The 20,985-nt window shown below is 47.2% G+C and overlaps 1 protein-coding gene across 4 annotated transcripts in view; it reads left to right on the top strand.

The window, feature by feature from the left end:
• Positions 1-3,730: 3,730 nt before the first annotated feature.
• RASGRP1 (RAS guanyl releasing protein 1) overlaps positions 3,731-20,985 on the top strand; it is a 76,996-nt gene continuing 59,741 nt past the window's right edge. Inside the window, exons 1-2 of one of the 4 annotated variants that reach the window (XM_040968504.1) lie at positions 3,731-3,898; positions 8,022-8,206. In XM_040968504.1, the coding sequence (XP_040824438.1) occupies positions 3,864-3,898; positions 8,022-8,206 (220 nt within the window). In that variant the 5' untranslated portion in view covers positions 3,731-3,863. The remainder of the gene's footprint in view (positions 3,899-8,021; positions 8,207-20,985) is intronic. The other 3 variants (XM_040968503.1, XM_040968502.1, XM_040968501.1) reach the window with 3 other exon arrangements.

The raw sequence follows: 20,985 nt of genomic DNA, 5'->3' as shown, positions 1-20,985 counted from the left end.
TCGTTGTTGAGGCAGGAGCAAAAGCCCCACAGAGCGTGCAGGTGGGCCTAGAAACAGCATCCTATGCAGGTGGAAGTCTGAGTTCTCAGGAAACTCAAGAGGAAGCATCTGGCTGAGAATACACAGGCCTTTTCCTTTAAGAACACACTTGGCAGGGTTTAGTTCTGGAATGAATTCATAACCTCTGGTTCTTCTGGTGACATACACTGTGGACTTCAGATGGGAAGATTCACTTGAAGATGTGTTTAGTATTATCTATGTATACTATTTGCATATAAAACACATACCTACACAGCAATATAATTATGCACTTACAGAAAAGTATATATTTATAACATGTTTACATATTCATGTACAACACAAGTCTCTACCACTCCCATGTCAAATTTAAGGCCAATAATGTCCAATGACTCTTGCTGTATATGGAACACAAGGGGCTCAACTGTCAAGGATGAAGAAATAGAGAAATACAGATAGGCTCAGATAGTCCTCATATAACCTCAGAGAGATCATAAAAGCTACCCAGCATATGCCAACAAGCTTAACTACTGCTGTCGACTGGGAACTTAAGGGAAAATGAACTTGTACACTGTCTCCAGAAACAATTTGGAAAGATCTGATTTTTCTTCTTTGAAGTTACCATATTCCACATCGCAAAATCAAATCAACAGCAATTTATTGGTAATGTTCCATGGGTAGTGCCCAAAGTGGATGTTCTGTGAAAGCTAAAGAAGCAGAAGGCCTGATCTTGACCTCAAGTAACTTATAGGTAAGTCATAAAGCACAGGCAAAGATACTGGATATGGCATGACAACATAAGGTGTAAGTAATAGGAATATACTTAAAAGTCTTCCTGGAAAATGGAATTAAAAGTTAAATTTAGGGCCCGGCGGCATGGCCCAGTGACTAAAGTCCTCACCTTGAACGTGCCAGGATCCCATATGGGCGCCGGTTCTGATCCTGGCAGCTCCACTTCCCATCCAGCTCCCTATTTGTGGCCTGGGAAAGCAGTCCAGAACAGCCCAAAGCCTTAGGACTCTGCACCCTTGTGGGAGACCTGGAGGAAGTTCCTGACTCCTGGTTTCGGATCGGCATAGCACCAGCAATTGCGCTCACTTGGGGAGTGAATTATCGGATAGAAGATCTTTCTATCTTTCCTCCTCTCTGTATATCTGACTTTCCAATAAAAATAAATAAAATCTTTTAATAAAAAAGTAAAATTTATTCATTTTGCTGCAAAATACTTTGAAATCCCATGTATAGGAGACACCTTCAAAAAGTTCACAAAGCGTCTGGCCTGATGGTTCAATGACTAAATCTTCACCTTGAATGTGCCAAAATCTCATGGGTACCAGTATGTGTCCCAGCTACTCCACTTCCCTTCCATCCAGCTCCCTGCTTGTGGCCTGGGAAAGCAGCAGAAGATCGCTCACAGCTTTAGGACCCTGCAACTGCATTGGAGACCTGTAAGAAGCTCCTGGCTCCTGAGTTCGGATCGGGGCAGCTCCAGCTGTTGCAGCCACTTGGGGAGTGAACCAGCTGATGGAAGATCTTTGTCTCTATCTCTGCTTCTTTCAGTGAAACTGCCTTTTCAATAAGCATGAATACATCTTAAAGTTCATTAAAACACTTATAAAAAATCTGTATAGATTTCAAACATTTTTATAATAAAAGTGAATGTAACTTTTAAAAATGTTTTTGACTTAAAAGAATGTCCAAAAGACAGAATGACACAGAAAGCTATATAGAGCATGAAATAGAAAGATCTTGAATCTGCTAGTTAGTTCACGCTCCCAAATTTCCACAACAGCTAGAAAGAACTGAGCTGGCCGAAGCCAGGAACTCTATCCGGGAGTGGGGAGTTCTCCCAGGTACTCAAGCCAGCATCTGTTTGCACCAAGTATGCATTAGTAGGAAACTGGATGGGAAACGGAAGCAGAACTCCACCCCTGGCATACTGATGTGGGATGTAGTTGTTCCAAGTGACAGCTTAATTTGCTGTCCCACAATGCCCACCCTGAAAAGAAACTCATCTTTTAATTCCATTTTCCATGAACTATTTAAAGTGACCTCATAGCTTTAAGTTTTTAAGAGAAGAAGTTCTTTCTGGGATGGGTAGGTCAGTACAAGGTTCACCCGGTAATTAGAGATTTCCTTTATAAACAAAAGCAAAGTTAGGAGATTAGAACCAACTAGTTAGAGACATAAAGGTGAGTCTTTGCTACCACAGACATGCACAGCAGGGTGGCTTTAGGTTGTAGGGTTTGGCCAAGGGAAGGGTTATAATAGATGGCCCTAAATCTTCCTGAGCCTTAAAGCCTTTGGGCAGAAGAGCATCATTATTTAATGTCTATCCGACACCCACCTGCTGCTTCTGCCTGTGCCTGTGGTTGAGACTTCAGTTGTTTCTACTGCCAACTGATCATCAAGATACCCCGAAAATTTTCTTTCTGCTGTCTAGAAGGGAAGATTTTCTTTTGGGTTGTTCTTCGTTTTGTGTGTGATATGACTTACATTTTAGGCAAGGATCCTACCCCACTCTGAATTTGATTGAAACCCAGGAGACAAATTTTGGTTCCATCGAGAGCAAGTACATCTCGCCCTCAAATGATGTTCCTTTCAGGTTCTCTATTTTTCATCTCACACACTTGCCCTCTGGGCTTATGTATTATTGTAAGTTATCTTTAATTCTCTGTCTAGAACAAGGTGGTGAATGAGTAAGAAGTGAAGCAGGAGTCTGTAAAGTGCCCAGCTCTCTGGCTGGACAGGCCACTGCTAGAGTTAGGAGGTGTGCGACAATGATAATGAGTGTTGTTAGGGCAGTCCTCCCATGATGACATGGAGGCAGACAGAGCTCTTGCCCAAAACCATAGGTCGCTCTGCTGTTTACTGCTCGGCGGTGTGAGGCATGCTATTCTCTAAACCTTAATTTTCCCCTCTCTTCGTGGAGACCTCTTTGTCTTGGGGGAATGGACTCAATGAGATAATACATATAAAGCACTGCACCACGCACTCCGTCCACATCAGCCAATGTGATTATAATCAGCCTCCCTTGGACAAAACCAAAGAGGGCAGCCTGGTCAGCTGGGCACCTTGGCATTGGAAGCCAGTTGCCCCCACCGCCCTTACCCCTCCTCCTTTGCCCTCAGGTGCCAGGCATCTGTCTCCCGATGCGGATCAGGCCTCCGGGCGCCCCTCCACCCCCACCGCCCGCCTTCAAGGCTCCCTGCACGCCTCTTCAGCCCAGTCTTGCTCACTGCCACCAGGAAACCCAAATGCGCAGATTAAGGCAACTAACTCCTCGCTGTGCCTCATTTCCTTACCCCGACCACGACCCCGCACTCGGATGGATAACTGCGAGAAAGGCCTGCGGGCGCGAACGGGTCCCAAAAGGCCCCCGAGGTGAGGCCCCCCGAGCTCTCGGCCCAGGTGGAGGCAGCCCGGCTCACAGCTGCTCAACCAAGCACCGGCTTGATGGGATAAGGAGAGGTTCCCCGCTCTCAGGCTCGGGTTGGCCTCCACCCTCTGGCAGGGAGAGGTCGGCGGCAGGCAGTGGGGGAGGAGAGAATGCAGGAGGTGCAGCTGAGGGCGCTGCGGAGTTCAGGGAGTTAAGGTGCCTGCGAGGAGCTGCAGGGCACTCGGCGCTTCCCCCAGCCGCAGCGTCAGGTGGTGCACCCAGCCAGGGAGCGTGCGCGCGCGGAGGGGGCGCGCTCGCACAAAGTTTGTGCCTGCGGGTGCGCCTCACTCCGGCTCGCCCGGCTCAGTGAGCGGCGGCCGGGGGGCGGCGAGGGCCCGCGGGAGAGGCCCGATGTGCCGCGAGTCGCCGTGCCAGGTGACCAGCTCCCGGAAGGCCGGTCGCGGCCATGGGCACTCTGGGCAAGGCGAGAGAGGCTCCGCGGTGAGTACTCGGCGGCAACGGCCGCCCTCGGAGTGCCAAGCTCCTTGCTTGGGTTACGGGCCACTGCGCAGGCCGCCCCTGGGATCCTCTCTTTGATGGCCTGATGGTGGGGTGGGGGTGAGGGCTGCAGGCGATGGTACTCCAGACTGGAGGATAGGGCCGGGGGTTGGGGAGGTTGTCTGCGGGAATCGGATCTTGGTTAAAAGTTGGGCGAGGAGAGCGCGCGAGGCAAACGCGCTCGAGGGCTTGGTGGTGGGGACCGCTGGGACTGTGAGGGCTTCGCGGCAGAGTTCGCTTGGCGTGACTTGAGCCCTTCACTCGCGCCCACCCGCTACCTCCCCAGGACCCGCCCGCCATGCACCTAGGGCTCCCACTCGCGGACTTTCCGCGCCTCCCGCACCTGCTGCTGCGAGCGCGCTGAGCCCCTGCAGCGCCCTCTGGCGCTCCCCCGGCAGCCCTGCCCAGACGCCTGACCGGGTTTGCGGCGAGCGCGCGCGCGCAGGTGGCACCACTTGAACGCCTTTGCCGGAGTCGGTTCCAGATCCGTAGGTCAGCGAACCATAGAACCTTCTGGGTGGAAACCCGCGCTCTTCTCCTCCCCCATTATGCATCTAGGGAGATGTTTACGGAGGATCTTCAGATCCAGAGGAAGGAAGAGTGCCGGTGAGGGAAAGGGCTCTTGGCAGGACGAACAGGTGGGGCAGAGGGACAGGCAACTTTGAGTTTATCCCCAGGGGACCAGAAGCAGGCAAGGAGCTGAACCCTGCCTGGCCTCGGCGAATGGCTGGGTGAGTGGTTCACTAAACACTGGGCCCCGCAGACTGGTGTGTTGCCGCCGTGCCCAGCCTGCACAGCCATACCCGCTGCAGGCAGGAAGCTGGGTGCGAGCCTTCTGTGCCCAGCTTCCCTGGCCCTTACCCCCGTGGCACAGCCAGAGGGCCTACCCTGTGCTCTGCACAAGGCTGAGTCTGATTTACACCGATAGGGGTGGAGAGGCCGAGTCTGGAAGGAATCCTCATTAGATGCTGATGGAAGTCACCTGCACTGCAGAGATGGCGGTGGAAGATCTAGTTCTCCCTTACTTTTCCAGGCTCAGCCTGGAGTGGGGCTCGCTCCGTAGACACCTGTGCGTGGAGAGAGGCTCTCCCCACAGTCCGGGTTTAACTGTAAGCAAACCCCATGGAGCTTGGCTGCCTTGAGACTCGAGAGACATTTTCAGGTGAATGTGTTTCTGGGAGGGAAGAGTTTCTTTTAGTTCACAAGGAGCCGTGCCAGGAAGGCTTTGGGTCCTATCCCTTGTAAACATGCCTTTGCAGACTTAGAGGCCTTTCCTCCTATGGGTTGTTAAAACACCCCCAGTTCCACCTGTTAAAGCATTTTGAAAGAGACAACGATTTGAAGAACTGTTACAAGGGAAGCAGACTGCACAGTTTATCCTGGTCTATGTAGGGGGTGAATAATGCCTGTCTTCCTAGACTTCTTGGGCCGCGGTTTGGTCTTTAGTTTTATTTTTCCTCTCCGTTGATTGTGCCTGAGCCAGCTGAGCCTCCTTGGCCACCGTACTTCCAAACCTGCAACTCTTTCCCAGCCCTAAATGTCTGCTTCTAGTTCATCCTTTCTACCCAGCTACACCCTTGCCTCTCCCAGCTCTGGTTTAAAAAAAAAAAAAAAGGCATCTCTTTCTGAGAATTGTCTTCTAAACCCAAGTGGGTTATACCAGGAAACACAACTAGAAGCAGGGCAGGGTCAGGGTCCCTGAGGGTGGCTGCCACCAACCAAGAGACAAAATGCATTTTTTTTCCTCCAGCGGTCTCCCCAGCCCCCACAGGAAGAGTTCTGCCTGTAAGTACAGCCTCTCAGTGTAGTGGCCTCCTTGGCTTCCAGGAAGAAGGAAAACCTGAGAGAAAGAGACACTTCTACAAGGAGTGACTTCGTTTCTGCTGGGTTTTGGATGGAGACCTTGGTGAGACAGCAAGCTGAGTAACCTGCAGTGCTGGCTGGGCAGCCGCGCTGTTGACATGGAGGGAAGGAAGCTCTGCCGTGGGGTACGATGTGGGCCACGGGATGCTGCTTCTGGCTTCTCTTCCAGTGGCCACTTGGCTGACCCCTCCAGGCCTGGTCTGTCCCATCTTGAGGTGAGGGGTGTGGAAAGTGACCACCAGAGTCCCCTAGATTGCTGGCATCCTGGTGGCAGTTAGGGGACCTGCAGAAGGAACCTGGGCTTAGTCCACCTTCTGGGATCAGCTCTGCTATTCAAGGATTTTCCATGGCTCTCCAGTGGTGCTGGCTGTTCAGCCTCCATGTCATGGTCTAGCCTTGCTGTACCCAGTGTCAGGCATACAGAATGTTTAGTAAATGAATGCAGCCAGAAAGACACTGGGTACAAATCCCAAGTCTAGCACAGAGAAGTACAACCTTGACTGTGTCTTTGAGCCTCTTGTAGTTCATGTCAGTATCGTGAAATGGATATCATAGCTTTGTGGGCTGCAGGCTCAGAGCTGGTGTAAGCTTGCAGCACACAGTCTGCTGTAACATCGGTACTTGGTTCATGGTGGCCGCTCTAATGCTCTCCGATGCTGATCTGATTCTGAGGCTGTCCCACAGCTTGGGTAGAAATCTCTCAGGGCCACAAACTTGAGTATTGTATTAGCAGCTTGGTGGTTCAGGAGGCCTTGTACTCACAGATTCCCAATAACTGGTGGTTGGTCAGATTCCATTGGTAGCACCCCAGGTTGGAGCAGAGCTCAGGGGCCACTGCAGGCCAGCGCCCCAGGAGAGGTGGGAAGCAAAAGCCAGGATTGGGGTGCTCCCTCTTGGCAATGGTCACCTGTGGAGGGGCCCATTGTTGAGTCTGGTTTTCCAAAACCTGTGTGTGTCTGGTGTCTGGCCTCTTGCTGTGCTATTAAGGAACTTCCAGGTTGCTTTTATATCACAACAGAAAATGAATAATGAATATGTTTTATAGTTTGCCAAAGTGCCTTCTCATAAACACTGTGATTCCTTCTGGCTCATCACAATGTCTTGATTAGAAACTAATGAATTGATGACATTTTCTGTTTGTTCAGTGAATAGCTGATACATGGAGTTAGAGTAGATTTCCTTTCTCTCCCATCCCCCTTCTTTAGCAGTCAACTATTAAATAGCCACAGCAGGAAGAAGAGAATAAAACACTACACTCAAAAGAAAAGTTACCAGTAACAGCACCCATCTCAGCTAAACTCTCAGAAATATAGACATGTGTTTGTGCTCTGTGTGTATACTTTTAAAATAGAGACCAAAATGAAATGCTTAGCCTTCACAAATCATTTTGTAAAATGACTAGTGCCAATGAGAGCATAACAAAAGATAAATGAAAGAGATGAAGGCCCTAAGCCATTGACTCCTAAGCCATTTCTAGATGGACCCAAACTTTTCCTTTTAATTCAGGCTCAGAGTTCTCATAGCTTTTTTTTTTTTCTTGTGTGATTATTTAAGGATCCAAGTAAGGACTGGATAAAATAGTGGTTAGTGATAAAATGACTCACTGTAGCTATATGATCACCAAGGAAAAACTGAATCTGAAAAGCCACCAAGATTTTAAGACTAAAGTCCAGACACCCTCAGGTTAACCTGAACCTCACTCCCTAGTGAGTCCCAGTGGGGCTTCAGTCTTTGACTTCTTTCCCAAGGGCCTTGAAGATGCTTCCAGTGCTGCCTGGCCTCCCATGGCAGATTTGGGCTTGTTTGAGATGAGTGAATTTAACTGAAGATGAGACCAAATTGAAATAGTTCTTAAGATCTTAAGCCAATGATCTGGCAGCTAAAATAAAAGGTCATTTGACGCTAAGGACTGCCAAACTATACTCCCTCCTCTACCTCTCTTCCTGGTGAACCATGGAGCCATCCTAATGCCAGGGCGAGGAGCCTGAGACGCAGCCCTGAAATCTCACCTTGTCATTTGCTGGGGAGATGTCTCTTTAACAGCCAACCAGTCTGTTTGGTGCATTAGCCAAGTGGGAGGGGTAGGTCTTCCTCTAGCCAGCTCCTGGGAATAATTGTCTTATCTGCACCCCTCTCCTCTCCCACCTGCCTTTCCAGCCCCAGGCTGCTCTGCGTGCCCTCACTGCCTTCTCTTTCTCCTCAGGAAACCTTCCAATGGCTGCAGAGCTGGCCCTAAAGCAAGACTAGAGGCCAAGCCAGCTGCCAACCCTCTGCCTTCCCATCCCAGCCTGGCCCAGATCACCCAATTCCGAATGATGGTTTCTCTGGGACACTTAGCCAAAGGAGCCAGCCTGGACGAGCTCATTGACAGCTGCATTCAATCTTTTGGTGAGTTGGCTAATTGCCCACCTACCTAAAAACTGCTACAGTATTTTGTTCTTCCTTCAAAAGTGCTTTAAAAATAGCTCGTGAGCCTTGGGCTTGTTGGAGACAGTCGGCAATGTCTGTGGCACATGACTGCGTGGGTGTAATAGGTCGTGATGAGAGGTGCGACTTAAAGTGAGAGAAGTTCCTGCGCGGAGTTTGCCTTTCCATTTGTCTTAGGATGGGGTTTTGCATGGTGACAGTAAGGATCATAAAACAACCCTGTGCATCTGGTGCTGCAGCGCTTGTCTGCCCTTGTATTCTTACAGCTTCTGAAGACAATACTATGTGAGCACACACTGCTGTGAGACAGAAATGAGAAAGTCCTCCCATTATTTTGACAATGATGTCAGTCTGGGGGGGTAGTTGTGTTGGGAGAGGGGAAGACTGTGTCAGGTCAGAGTGTTCCTAACTTAAAAGGTATTGTGTGGTGGTTAGTAGGTGGAGGAGCTGGAAAATACACCTGTGCATTATCTGTGCGCTCCCAGCACCTGTGCTCTCCAGGAAGGGTGCAGCCGAAAAGCAACGGTGTGGAGCTCTTTAAGTTCATCAGTCCTGTCTTTCTTTTGGCCATTGTTTGCAAAAGGATTGGAAAGTATTAGATGCATGCTTCTCTCCATTAAAAAAAAAATGATTACGATGGATGGATTTCAAAGAAATCTGTATTTAAGGATTTCCAGTGCCCCACTCCCCATGTACGCCTGTTTGAGTCCCACATGTCACAGTGACACAAGTGAACTTTCAGCTCTGCTCAGAAGCACCAGCCCCCGGTCCCTCGGCCCCCAGGCTTGGAAGCTGCAAGAGGCCTGGCCAGACCCCAGTCATACTAGATTTCTTAGATTCAGGACTTGGGATTGTTCAATGCTGGATGTGCTGTGTGCTTAATTTTAGAATCGGGAAAGACTTCACATCTTAGAAGTACCTAGTTTTTATGCTTTAATATATTGAATAATTCTGATTCTTGTAATATAGATCACTGGGCCCCACTGGGCCCCACTCCCAAAGTTTCTGCTTGATTGGTTCTGGGCAGGGCCCAATAATTCACATTCTAACAAGTTCCTAGGTGATTCTGCTGCTGATGCAAGAAACGTTGTTTGAGAATCATTGCTTTAATGCTCTGATTGTTGCAGACTGTTTAACTTGGTGAAGAGGGAGAATTTTTTGTTGAATGAAATATTATCTAGGTTTTATTTTTTTCCACATGAAAATTGAATTTATTTTTTTTAAACTTTAGAATTTGGTATAGAGTAGGATTTCCCCTCCCCAAACTCTCACCCCGACAGATTTTCCCCATGTTGCTACAATAGTATAGTCCTTCATAAAAAGAGGAAGAATTTTTTATTACTTGCTTAGTATTAATTCTCTATTTGAACATTAATCTTTTGTTAAGGATGAATTTGGGAGCAGAATAAAATAACTTTCTATTCCAAAACGATGTTTAGGCGTGCACACACAGGTAGATGAGCTAGAAGACAGTGAAGGCCAGTACAGCCAGGCCAGCGGTGATGAACATTTAATTGATCATGGTCTTCTGTGGGTGTCTGCTTTGCAACCTAAATTAACAGCAAAGTTCCTGACCGCAGTTTTTGGTAGTCATATTTATGGCCCATTTGCACAGCGCTGCAACTGGCTCATAAGAAGGAGCTTTTAATTTCTGTTTCACTCTTGAGACAACACGGATCTGAAATGTGTTTCTCACACCTCTCTTCCTCATGTTCTGATCATACAGAGCTAGGGCTGTATGAAGGCTGTTACTCTAACCTTTCAGTAATCATGGTATCACTCTGAAATATTTAACTGAAGCCCTTTCCCAGAATCGCCAAGCCTAATCTGCTCCCTTCGATAAATCCATGCAAGGGCAGTGCTGTGTTAGTTGTCTGGAATATGTTGAACTGGGAAAAAAAATCCCAAAGCCGGACCCAGTGGTAGCTTGGTACATCCTTGCCTCGCATCCACTGGGATCCCACATGGGCACTGGATTGTGTCCCAGCTGCTCCACTTCCCACCCAGCTCTCTGCTTGTGGCCTGGGAAGGCAGTAGAGGATAGTCCAAATTCTTGGGACCCTGCACCCATGTGGGAGACCTGGGGGAGGCTCCTGGCTTCTGATTGGATTGATTTGGCCCCAGCTGTTAGAGCGATTTGGGGAGTGAACCAGCGGACAGATCTTTGTCTCCCCTCTTTATAAATCTGTCTTTCCAATAAATGTCTTTTTTAAAAATTCCAAAGCTATAAGAATCTCATTGTTTCTAATTGTCTTCTATCCATTATCAAGATGCATTGATTAAACCTTTAATTGCATGTGACACTGTGCTAGCCATTAGAGCAGGGGAATCAAGGACCCAATGTGTATACCATTAAAGATCATAATACGTGAGAAATGCCTGAGAAAATATAGGGAGAGAGGACAGGGCAGTAATTAATGAAGGTAAGCAGGAAGAGTAAATTCTTTATACCATGGAGAGTTCCAGTAGGTCCAGCACATGCAAAGACCCCGATTGAGAACAGCACTGCTACTTTTCTCCAGTCGTGGGGCTGCTGCAGGAAGGCAAAGTCTCAGGGTTTGTGTGTTAGGCAGTGCAGAATTCTCGCTGATTTCACCAGAAAGAAGCAAAGGGAAAGACGCTCTGTGTCCAGAGGAACTGGGAGACAGCACCTTTCTTCTGTGGTTGTAACCCTCTGCTTCTCTCATGTTGACTCTGATCTGCTGGCCAGTGTCGGGGCTGGGAGTCAGCCGGTGTGCTCTGGTGTTTCTATGAGATCCTGAAGAGGTGATCTGAGGATACGCATGAAGAGACAAAGGGTCCCTCTGATCCTTGATGAACTGGTTGGTTCTTTCTCAGATTTGTATAGAAAAGTTACTTTTAAATACTACGAGTTAGGGATAGGCATTGCATTGCACAGCAAATTGAACCCCCTCTTGCGACACCAGCATTCTGTATATGTGAGTTCAAGTCCCAGCTGCTCTATTTCCAATCCAGCCCCCTACTAAAGAACCTGGGAGAGCAATGGAAGGTGGCCCAAGTCTTGGGGCCCTGCGACCCATGTTGGAGACTCAGATGGAGTTCCAGGCTCCTGACTTTGCCTGGCCCTGCACTGTTAGTCACTTGGGGACTAGACTGTGGATTGAAGATTTCTCTTTTCATTTCTGTAACTCTGCCTTCCAAATAAGTCTTAGAAGAAAGAAAAGATTAGAAAAATCAGCTTAGCTTTTTGCTAATGAGGTTAGCTGTCTTCTCATTTTAATATCTATCAAAGAGAGGGAAATGCTGCAGAAATATGGGTGATAATAAGTTTTATTACTACTTGTAATTTCTTTCTTCAGACTTGATTTTAGCTTCTCCCATCAATATGGGATAAATGTATTGAAGGTAAAGAATAACAATTCATATTCTGCTGCCTTTTCTACCTTACCATGTAGAGGCTTTAGGAGGTTTGCATTGTCTAGAACTGCACTGCCCAGTATAGCAACATGTAGCCAGCCACATTTGGCTATTTTCATATACATTTTAAAAATTATTTTCACTCGAAATTCTGATTTACAGCAAGAGGAAAGAGAGGTCTTGTATCTACTGGTTCAGTTCTCAAATAGTCACAATGGCCAGAGTTGAGCTAATACAAAGCCAGGAGCTAGAAGCTTCTTCTGGGTCTCCTGTGTGGATGCAGTGGCCCAAGGAGTTGGGGTATACCTCTGCTATTTTACCATGTTATCAGCAGGAGACTGGATCAAAAATAGAGTAACTGGGACACAAACTTTCTATTTGGGATACTGGTGTTGCAAGGTAGAGGATTAGCCTGTTGAGCCACAGTGCCAGCCCCTTTCATATTCCTTCCAGTGAATGAAAATTGAGTGTAAAAGTTAATCCCTATGCCTTGCCAGCCATACTTGAAGTGCTCAGTAGCCACAAGAGGCTAGTTATTGCTGAACACAGTAAACAATGCTTTTATTGTCCGTACGTTGGGCAGTTCTGGAGAGGATGGTTGGCTTGAAGAAAATAATCAATAGGCTTTTTGGTAACAGTGGGTTTTGAATTTAGCTAACATTCAGAGGTAAGAGTGAATCCTATTGAAGGCATAATGGACCTGCAGAAGTCTCTACTGATGGCTGTCTTGTTAACATCATTAACCTGTAATTACCACCCACACTGTTCCCAGAGTAAGGCGTTAGAGTACTGTACTGTTCAGGATCTGGAGTTTGTACATACAAGGTACAAGTACTTTAGAAGATCTAGCAAGGCTCCCAATGTCACGTGCAAGGAGATAGATCCGTGGTTAGAAACTCAGAGCCTTGAGTCATAGTTCATTACCTGAACCATGAAGCAGCCCACTCCCACCTTCTGCTTTGATCAGAGGTCATGCTCAACATTCTCAGAACATTGCTGCTGGAGAGTGGACTCTTCAGCTAAGCTAATGAGGTAGATCATCCCAACCTGGTCAGATGCATGTGAATCACACCTTCTATTTCATGGCAGGGCAAACCTGTGAGATCTTCTGGGTTTTTCACTTCGTAAGAGGGCTGCCATCACTGGGAACTCAAGTGGAGACCGCAAACATTGAAAGAAGGTCCTTTTTCTGGTCCTTGCTCAAAGCCAGAATGTTGTGGGCCAGGGAGTTGATTAGTGCTCATTGGGCTGAGCAGGAACAGGAACTGGATTTGTGGCTAAAAACACCTAGACTAATTGGACTCATCTGTATCCAATATCCTGCTAAATGAGGATGTGGGGGGAGAGTATATGAGGAGAGGTGAAGGAGCAAAAAAGGGGGACTTTGCAGAGACTTCCACCATCACTGGTCTCCTGTTGGTGCTTCATCCCCAGACCCTCTCCATGTCCACGTTACTGGCTCAGCTGGCCGGAGCACCAGAGAATTTCAGATGGCATCAGAGCAAAGCAGTGAGAGGTGCGCTGGGAAGCCCACTCTGCCAACATCCCTCCTTGCCCCCAGGTGGGGTGTAGATGGAGACCTAGCACCTTGCCTTGCCTGTTGATGAAGGGAAGGGGTATCTCAGTAGCCTATGTTTATACAGATTATTGCTTTTTTTTTTTTTTTGAAATTTTGTACGTGTTGATTTTCTTCAGTAAGATAAGTTTGAAATAGATAGGTCAGGTGTTATTATCTGCCCTGAACAGAGAGGGAAATAAACCAAGCCTGTGAGAATTGAAACATCTTAGCTCAAGCCCCCTGTCTGCACAGGGCCCATGCTACTCGGGTTCTCCTGGCCCTGCCCCTAGCAGTCACTGCAACCTGAGCTGGCGCAAGCTCAGCTGTGTCCCCCTGTGCTCAGAAGAGGTCTGCTTGCCATCCTGGACCGGCCTGCCTCCTGGACCCAACACTCTGTAGGCAGGCTGGATCTGCTCAGATTACACATTGAATCCCTTTCATTGTAGGAAATACTTATTTAACTCATATCTGCTCCAGGTATCTGTCTGAAATTCTCTCTGTGCAAAGCTTAAGTTCACAGATTAGTGTGTTGCACTAATGCTACCACAGGCACCCGAAGCTCAAACTCCCCCAAGTCAGTACCTGTGTTCTCCCCGTCATGGAACAGTTGAATGTTAGAATCAGTTAAGTGTGAAACACTACACCTGTTTGTTGGGACCATAGTTCCTTGTGTGGCAAAGGGATAGCTGGGTCTTTCTCATCACTCAGCAGCCTTGAGCCTTTATAAGTAAGCAACATGTCCAGAGGCAGCTGGAGCACACGACCAAAGTCAAGGGCCGTGGCAGCAGTGGGCATCTAGCTATAAGATCAGGCAACTCTGGGGCTCATGCAGTGGTGTAACTGACTTGCTGGCTTGGCTGCGCTGACCTGTTGATGGGGCTGGGAAAGCAGTGAAGGATGGCCCCTACATCCACATGGAAGATGGGGAAGAAGCTCCTGGCTTCAGATTGGTCCAGCTCTGGCTGTTGCGGTCATGTGGGGAGTGAACCAGTGGATAGAAGATCTCTGTCTCTGTCTCTCTCTCTCTGACTTTCCAAGTAAAATAAATATTTAAAATATTGAAAAATCCTCTAAGGATCAAAGTCAAGTGGTGTCAGGAGGAAGCCTGTGTCTGACGCGCTGCTGACAGCTAGCCCTACGTGCAGAAACTGGAGACCCCTGTCACGGTGAGTCGTGGCCACCAGAGTTCATTTGGACAGGCTAGCTGTCAAGGTGCTCCACCCGGTGACATCAGGCCTTAGCAGCTCCCAGGAATGGCTGTTCTTGGTCCCATGGAGGGAATTGGTGTTACCTAATGGGTTTGCTGCAACTTTAATAGGGCCTGGCGCAGTAGCCTAGCAGCTGAAGTCATCACCTTGCATGCACCAGGATCCCATATGGGCACTGGCTCTAATCCCGGTGGCCCTGTCTCCCATCCAGCTCCCTACTTGTGGCCTGGGAAAGCAGTCGAGGCCAGTCCAAAGCCTTGGGACCCTGCATCCGCATGGGAGACCCGGAAGAGGCTCCCGGCTTCAGATCAGCTCCACTCTGGCCATTCCTTCCACTTGGAGTGAATCAGTGAATGGAAGATCTTCCTCAATCTTCCTCTCTGTCTCTTGTATGTATATCTGACTTTGCAATAAAAATAAACAAATCTTTGGGAAAAAAAAGAAAGGAACATCTGGGAGTTGAACCAGTGCCCATATGGGATGCTATTGTGGCTACATGTGGCAGTTTTACCTGCTACACTACAGTGCCTGCCCCCAGCAGGCTAATTTTTAAGCTGGTAATTTTGTATGACCCACAAATGATGCGAATACTCAAATGGCCTTAGCAAGAAAAGAGGTTCCTCACCTCTGCCTTAGAGAAAGTAATCCAGCCAGATCCATTGAGAAAGAAGCCCCGGCAGTAAAGAAGTTCGCAACCACTTCTGCTGGGTTTTCCTTGTTTATTGTGTAAACCAGCCGTGAGAGTAAGTTGTAAAACTGGAGTGCTGAAACAGCCCAGAAGAGGTTGTGGAAACAGTCCCACTGGCATACATTTGGCATGGGTTGGGGCGGACCAGGCTGAATCAGTTCACGTCATCCACTGGCAATCTAAGCGCCCAAGCAGAGTGTGGGTCGAGCCAGGTTCAGCCACTGTGAAAGCAGTGCACAACACAGAATACCAAGGTGAGGCTGCCTATGCCAGATGAGACCGCAGCACCCAACCAGCACACATGAGAATCAGGAAGGGAGGGGAAGGGCCGAAAGAGGAATAAGGGGTGGTTCCCTTGCTGAATAGTTACTCCCACTGGAGAGCATGGGCTGGGATGGGGATAGACCAGACTAGGCAGGGCTGCAGCACCTGTGCACCTCACGTGGACTGAATCAGGGAAGAGCCAGGATGGGCAGAATATTCCTACTGGTGCTAACAAAACTGGGGTGGGTGAGAGCTGTCAGGGCTTAACCGAGGCAGAAGCTGGCACTAGGGGCTGACACTTTCAAGTCCAACCACAAGGTCACCTGGAGAGCGCATGGTCCAGGAGTGAGAATGACCTGGGAGGGAAATAGTGGGCTCCTCCCTCTTGGGTTACCACTCCAATGGGAGGGCACAGAATAACTAGGACAGGGGCTGGGGTGACTAGCCAGAGAGGCTCTCAACAACATCCGTGAGGGCTGCACAGTTGAGCTGGTTGGAGGGAACTAAGCTCCAATACCCTTTGACACTTATGAGAGCCAAATAGGATGTGTAGTCTGCTACACACACATATTGGCAAATCAGGGCAGGGGCGAGCCTGATGGGGGTGACTGGGGGGTCTCTCTGACTGGGCTGCAGCTCCCACTGGTTTGTGTGATGGCCGAATATGTGATGAGCAGAACCAGGATGGACTGTAATACCCTTTGGTTCCAGTGAAAGTCAGGGCTGAAGACAGAACCCACCCAGCAATTGTAACCACCAGCTGATCGGGGAGATGGACTGTGCCAGGTCCTGTACTTGCTAGTATATATAGGAATCCGGTCTGGGAACACCTCAAAGTTTCTTTGGGGATCCCCTCAACCGAAATGGCGGACTCAGAACCTTAACCAACAAAAGACGGAAGATAGAACAGGTCAGTTAACCAACACAACTGTATGTTGGCAGCGAAACACTGGACAAAGGGAGACTCTATGATGGACTATGTCAATCAGTAGATTATTCAACAGCCTCATCGTGTCTGGAGTGGTGAGATTGGCAGCAATGCATAACTGGTGAACTACCGGGACCACTTAAGCAAGGATCTCGGAGCATGCCCTACATCCGGGACCTGGTGTGGGTGGGAGACTGGGTGGGGCTTCTCCTCAATATTCCCTTCAGCCCTTGTAATCTTTTACCCTAATCAACAATGTAAAGATTACCAAAAAAAAAAAAAAACAACTGGAGTGCTGAAAACATGAAAGATGGGGATAATGAGGATGCGTGTCTTATTTGTGTTTTTTAGTAGAAAAATGTAAAAACGGAATTTTCATTATCCCCAGGCAGTATTGAAACTGGCTTACATGAACTCACAAGAATATGTTGTTGAATTTTCACTCATTGTGCAAGCTAGTTTTAAACATAACCATCATCAAAAAATAAAATAGCTAATCGAGCCCTCACTGTGACACCACAGGTAAAGCTACATCCTGCAAGTCTGGCATCCCACGTGGTGGCTGATTCATATCCCAGTTGCTCCACTTACAGTCCAGCTTCCTGCTAATGGCCTGGGAAGATCAGTGGAAAATGACCCAGTTGTTTGAGTCCCTGTTCCCCATGTATGGGACCTGGAAGAAGCTCTTGGCTTTGGTGGGGCCTAGCACTGGACATTTGTGGCCATTTGTAGTATAAATCAACAGATGGAAGCTCAATCTATTTCTTCTTATGTATCTGACTTTCAAATAAGTCTTCAAAAGTTAAATATAGATTTATAATTAGGTTAAAATAAGAAATACTCAAAAGTCATCACTTTCTGATACAGTAACACACTGTGTTGCCTGGCTGGGAGGTTCTGTCTGCTCGGCCTAGAGTGGATGGAAGCCAGGCTGCCATGTGTCTGTTCTCAGCTGCATATTCAGGGAAGTCCTGCATTGGGTGTGTTTGTGCCAGGGGAGTCAATGACATGGGAAGGTTTCTTCTTGACTCCCACCCCAGGGAGCCCATTGTGCCAGCACACCACGTGTGGCAGGTACAAGGCATGCTGACATAAGCAAGGTGTTGAGGTAGGAGTGAAACCTAACAACCGGGAAGTTTACTTTTCATCCTTGAGCAAGGGCACAGTCACAGTTGGACCATCATTGTTTCATCTATGTATCTTTTAAAATGAGGCTCTTCGTGTGTTCTTCAAAGAAGAGGAACAATGTACCTTGGAGATAGGGAGATGCAGTATCAGGAAAGCCGAGTTTCCTTTAGGAAAGGACAGTAGAATTTAAAAAGAAAACAGATTCTTCTTCTGGAATTGAAGTTGTCACTCTGAGTAGTTTTGTTTGAATGCAAACTCGGAATTTTCAGAAAACTGCCCCTTGCCTCTGACCAGCTGGCCCTGTTTGGTTCACTGGTGCTCTCTGGGTGTCTGACACCATCATTTCCCTTTTCTGCAAGCAGGCGCTACTCATGATGAGGAGTCCAGAAAGTTTATGGGAATTTTTAATTATGAAGAAACTGCATGGATTTCAATTTTTTTGCATCAAAATGGACTTTTATTTTCATTTCTTTCTATGAACTTTCGGGACATACCCTCCTGTGTAACCCAGATTTTGTTGGAATCTTTCCTAAGTTTCTGGATTAACTCAATGTCTAATCTTTAAGTTTTTCATGTTGTTTGCCTGTGTATTACTTGCTACATGATGCTTTTATTATAGAGGTTCATGAAAGATGAAATATTTAAAATAACTCTGAATATTATGTACTAGTGGCATCTTTTACCCTAGTCTTGATTCCATTTTTATGCATGTATTTTACATTGTAATAAGTAGACATTTTACATTTTTATGTAATTATGTAATTTACCTTTTCATTAATTCTAAACTCTTGAAAATTTTTTTTAGATTTATTAATTTTTTTTATTTGAAAGGCTAACTTCACAGAGAGAGAGGGAGATTCTTCCATCTGCTTGTTCACTTCTTAGATAGCTGCAATGGCCGGAGCTGAGCTGATCAGAAGCTGGGAGCCAGGAGTTTCCTCCTATCTTCCACAGTGATGCAGGGTCCCAAGGTGTGGGGCCATCCCTTCTGCCTTCCTAGGCCATAAGGAGGGAACTGGATTGGAGATGGAGCAGCCAGGACTAGAACCAGCATCCTTGTGGGATGCCAGCACTAGCAGGAGAATGGTTAGTGTGCTACACTGTTACACCAGTCCCCAGGTTCCACTTTTCTGAGATTGCCAATTGCTTAAAATCACAGTACTCAGATCACTTTATAAATTCTAGTCTCCTTTACCTTAGGTATGATATTGTTTAAATGGTTTTGTTTTCTTAAAGACATACTTATTTAAGGCCCAATGTAATGGCTCAATGGCTGAATCCTCACCTAAAGTGCCAGAGTCCATATGGGTGCCAGTATGTGTTCCTGCTTATGACCTGTGTATTTACGAAAAGTGTCTTTGATCTGTCTGAGTCCATATCCTCAAGGTAAAGACTTTAAAATCAAGATTTAAACTTTTTCTTTCTAAATTGTTGACAATCAACTACTTCTGTTATTCTTACGTAGAATTGTTCCATTGTGATAAAATAGGCATAGGAGGAAGGTGACTATTTACATAGATTTTTAGAATATTCGGTGAGAGCTGACCTTTTGAGTGTTTACCATGAACAACCCAGGACTTATATGAGTATTTATGTACATATTCTCATTTAATTCCCTTTATAAGTTCTTGTATGCACAAACATCTGTCAGCTCATGTTTTTAGAATTTTAATAACTTAAAATTATTTATGTTGACTATAGAAAATAATAGAAAAAAAAACCCAATTCCAGTCTAAGATTCTGCCACCCAGAGCCAGCGGTGCCCAGGCACCGTTCTGGGTGATTTCTTCCTCTGTTCTCTTCTGCGGGTACTTCCATGTACCAAGGGTGCATTAACTTTCTGACAGAGCCACTGTAAACAACTCTTTGCTTTCCATAATGCACATCTCAAACACTGTTGCCATCAGCATGCGTATTTGCAGAGGTATGCTAGTACACAAGGTTGCTATTCCCTCCTAAGAAGGATTTTTCAAAAATAATTCTGGTGTTAACTCCTTCAAATGTCAGACCTTAAAGGGAAGGTTGCTTGGCAACTGAAGTCATGCTAATTAGGAGTTAAGGGCAACTGGAGTACTCAATCCTTTTAGTGCTACACACTAACTGCACTAGCCATGATTGGTTAGAGTTGTAATAACTGAAAAACAAAAAAACTACTTGTGCTACCTTAAAATTCTGGGTATGAATTTACACCATGTATAGTGAAGGTGAGATTTTTTCCCCCTAAAGAGAAGCTTTACTTTTAGAAGCAAAGAAAAACTCTTTCAAAGGGAGTCCTGATTTTTCAGTGCCTACATGCACATTTATTGATTCTATTTCAAGGACAGAGAGACCAGAGAAATCTCCCTCTTCCTGGCTCCCTCCAGGCAGCAGCAGCTGGCACTGGGCCAGGCCAAAGCCTGGGGACCAGAACTCCACTGGGCTCTCCTGGATGGGTGGTGCTCGAACCTTTCCTTGCCGCCTGCCGGAATGTGCACCAGCAGGAAGTTGGAGTCAGGAGCAGGATCAGGACTCAACGCCAGGCACTGGGTGTGAGATGTGGACCTCCCAGGCATTGGGCCTGCTCCGGGGATCTGCAGCCATGTGCTGCTGCATCTGCCTGACAGACAGGGGAGGTGCCGTGTTGTCTAACTCAATTGGTTCTTTTTTCCCAGTGTGACCTGAAGTCCTGGGGCACTTTGCTGAGGTCCTTACTGTCATCTTCAAGCAGGATTTGCTGCCCTGATGCAGAATGGTTGGGATGGACCCCAGAGATGAATTCAAATAGACCAACGGGTGGGGGTAGAGGTAAGGCGAGGATGGTGATATTCTAGTGGAGCAGAGAACGGGGTGTACAGGGTGGCAAAGCAGTGAGGCTGAAGCAACAGAGAATTAGGAGTGGTACACTCTTAGCCCAGAGATGTACACTTCCTGGTGGAAGACCAGAGGGAATTGTGTCTGTCTCCACCTTTACTGATGCATTTGAAGTGTCATCTGTGACTTGCCTTTGAGATTTGCGAACAGCTTCATTTTAGGTAAGAAACAGAACATTCAGGAAGCCAAGAAGTGCCCCCAGAACTATCAGAGGAGTGCACTCCGTCCTGTTGCTGGCACCTCGGGTCACATTACAGCCTTTGGAGCATTCCTAAGTCAGATGAGCAGTTAATCATTTGGGTTAATTGTTCATGCACTTGTTTAATTCCGAGTGCCTAGGGAGTATTCCTGTGCCCTTCCTTCCTCCACTCATTTCTTTAGCACTTCAGATTACGGATTAACTCCAAGGAAATGCTGAGGCAGGTCAGATGTGGGATCCTCCCAGCTTCCTAGGGGTTGTTCTTACTGGCCCAGAAAGTGCTCTCCACCCTTATCTGCAGTGCCGCCCCTGTCCCTTGGAACCCAGTGGCTCAGGGTCCCGTCGGTCATCGTCAACAGCTGTCAGTGTCTACCTGAGATGGACTTGGTTTCAGTTAGCTGAGACAGTGCACCCTGTAAATAGCAACCAGAAAAAGAACAGGAGACCGCCTGCTTAAGAGACACTTCAGCTCGCTCCTCTGTGGAATCTTGCTTTAAATATTGTGCATGTGTGTGTACACATAAACATGTCTTGTAATT

Source organism: Ochotona curzoniae, unplaced genomic scaffold (genome assembly GCF_017591425.1).
Source record: "Ochotona curzoniae isolate NIBS_2020 unplaced genomic scaffold, NIBS_Ocur_1.0 scaffold_4701, whole genome shotgun sequence".
In the NCBI taxonomy this organism is placed as follows: domain Eukaryota; kingdom Metazoa; phylum Chordata; class Mammalia; order Lagomorpha; family Ochotonidae; genus Ochotona; species Ochotona curzoniae.
The sequence above is the reverse complement of the archived record's forward strand: the minus strand, read 5'-3'. Positions and strand labels throughout refer to the sequence as shown.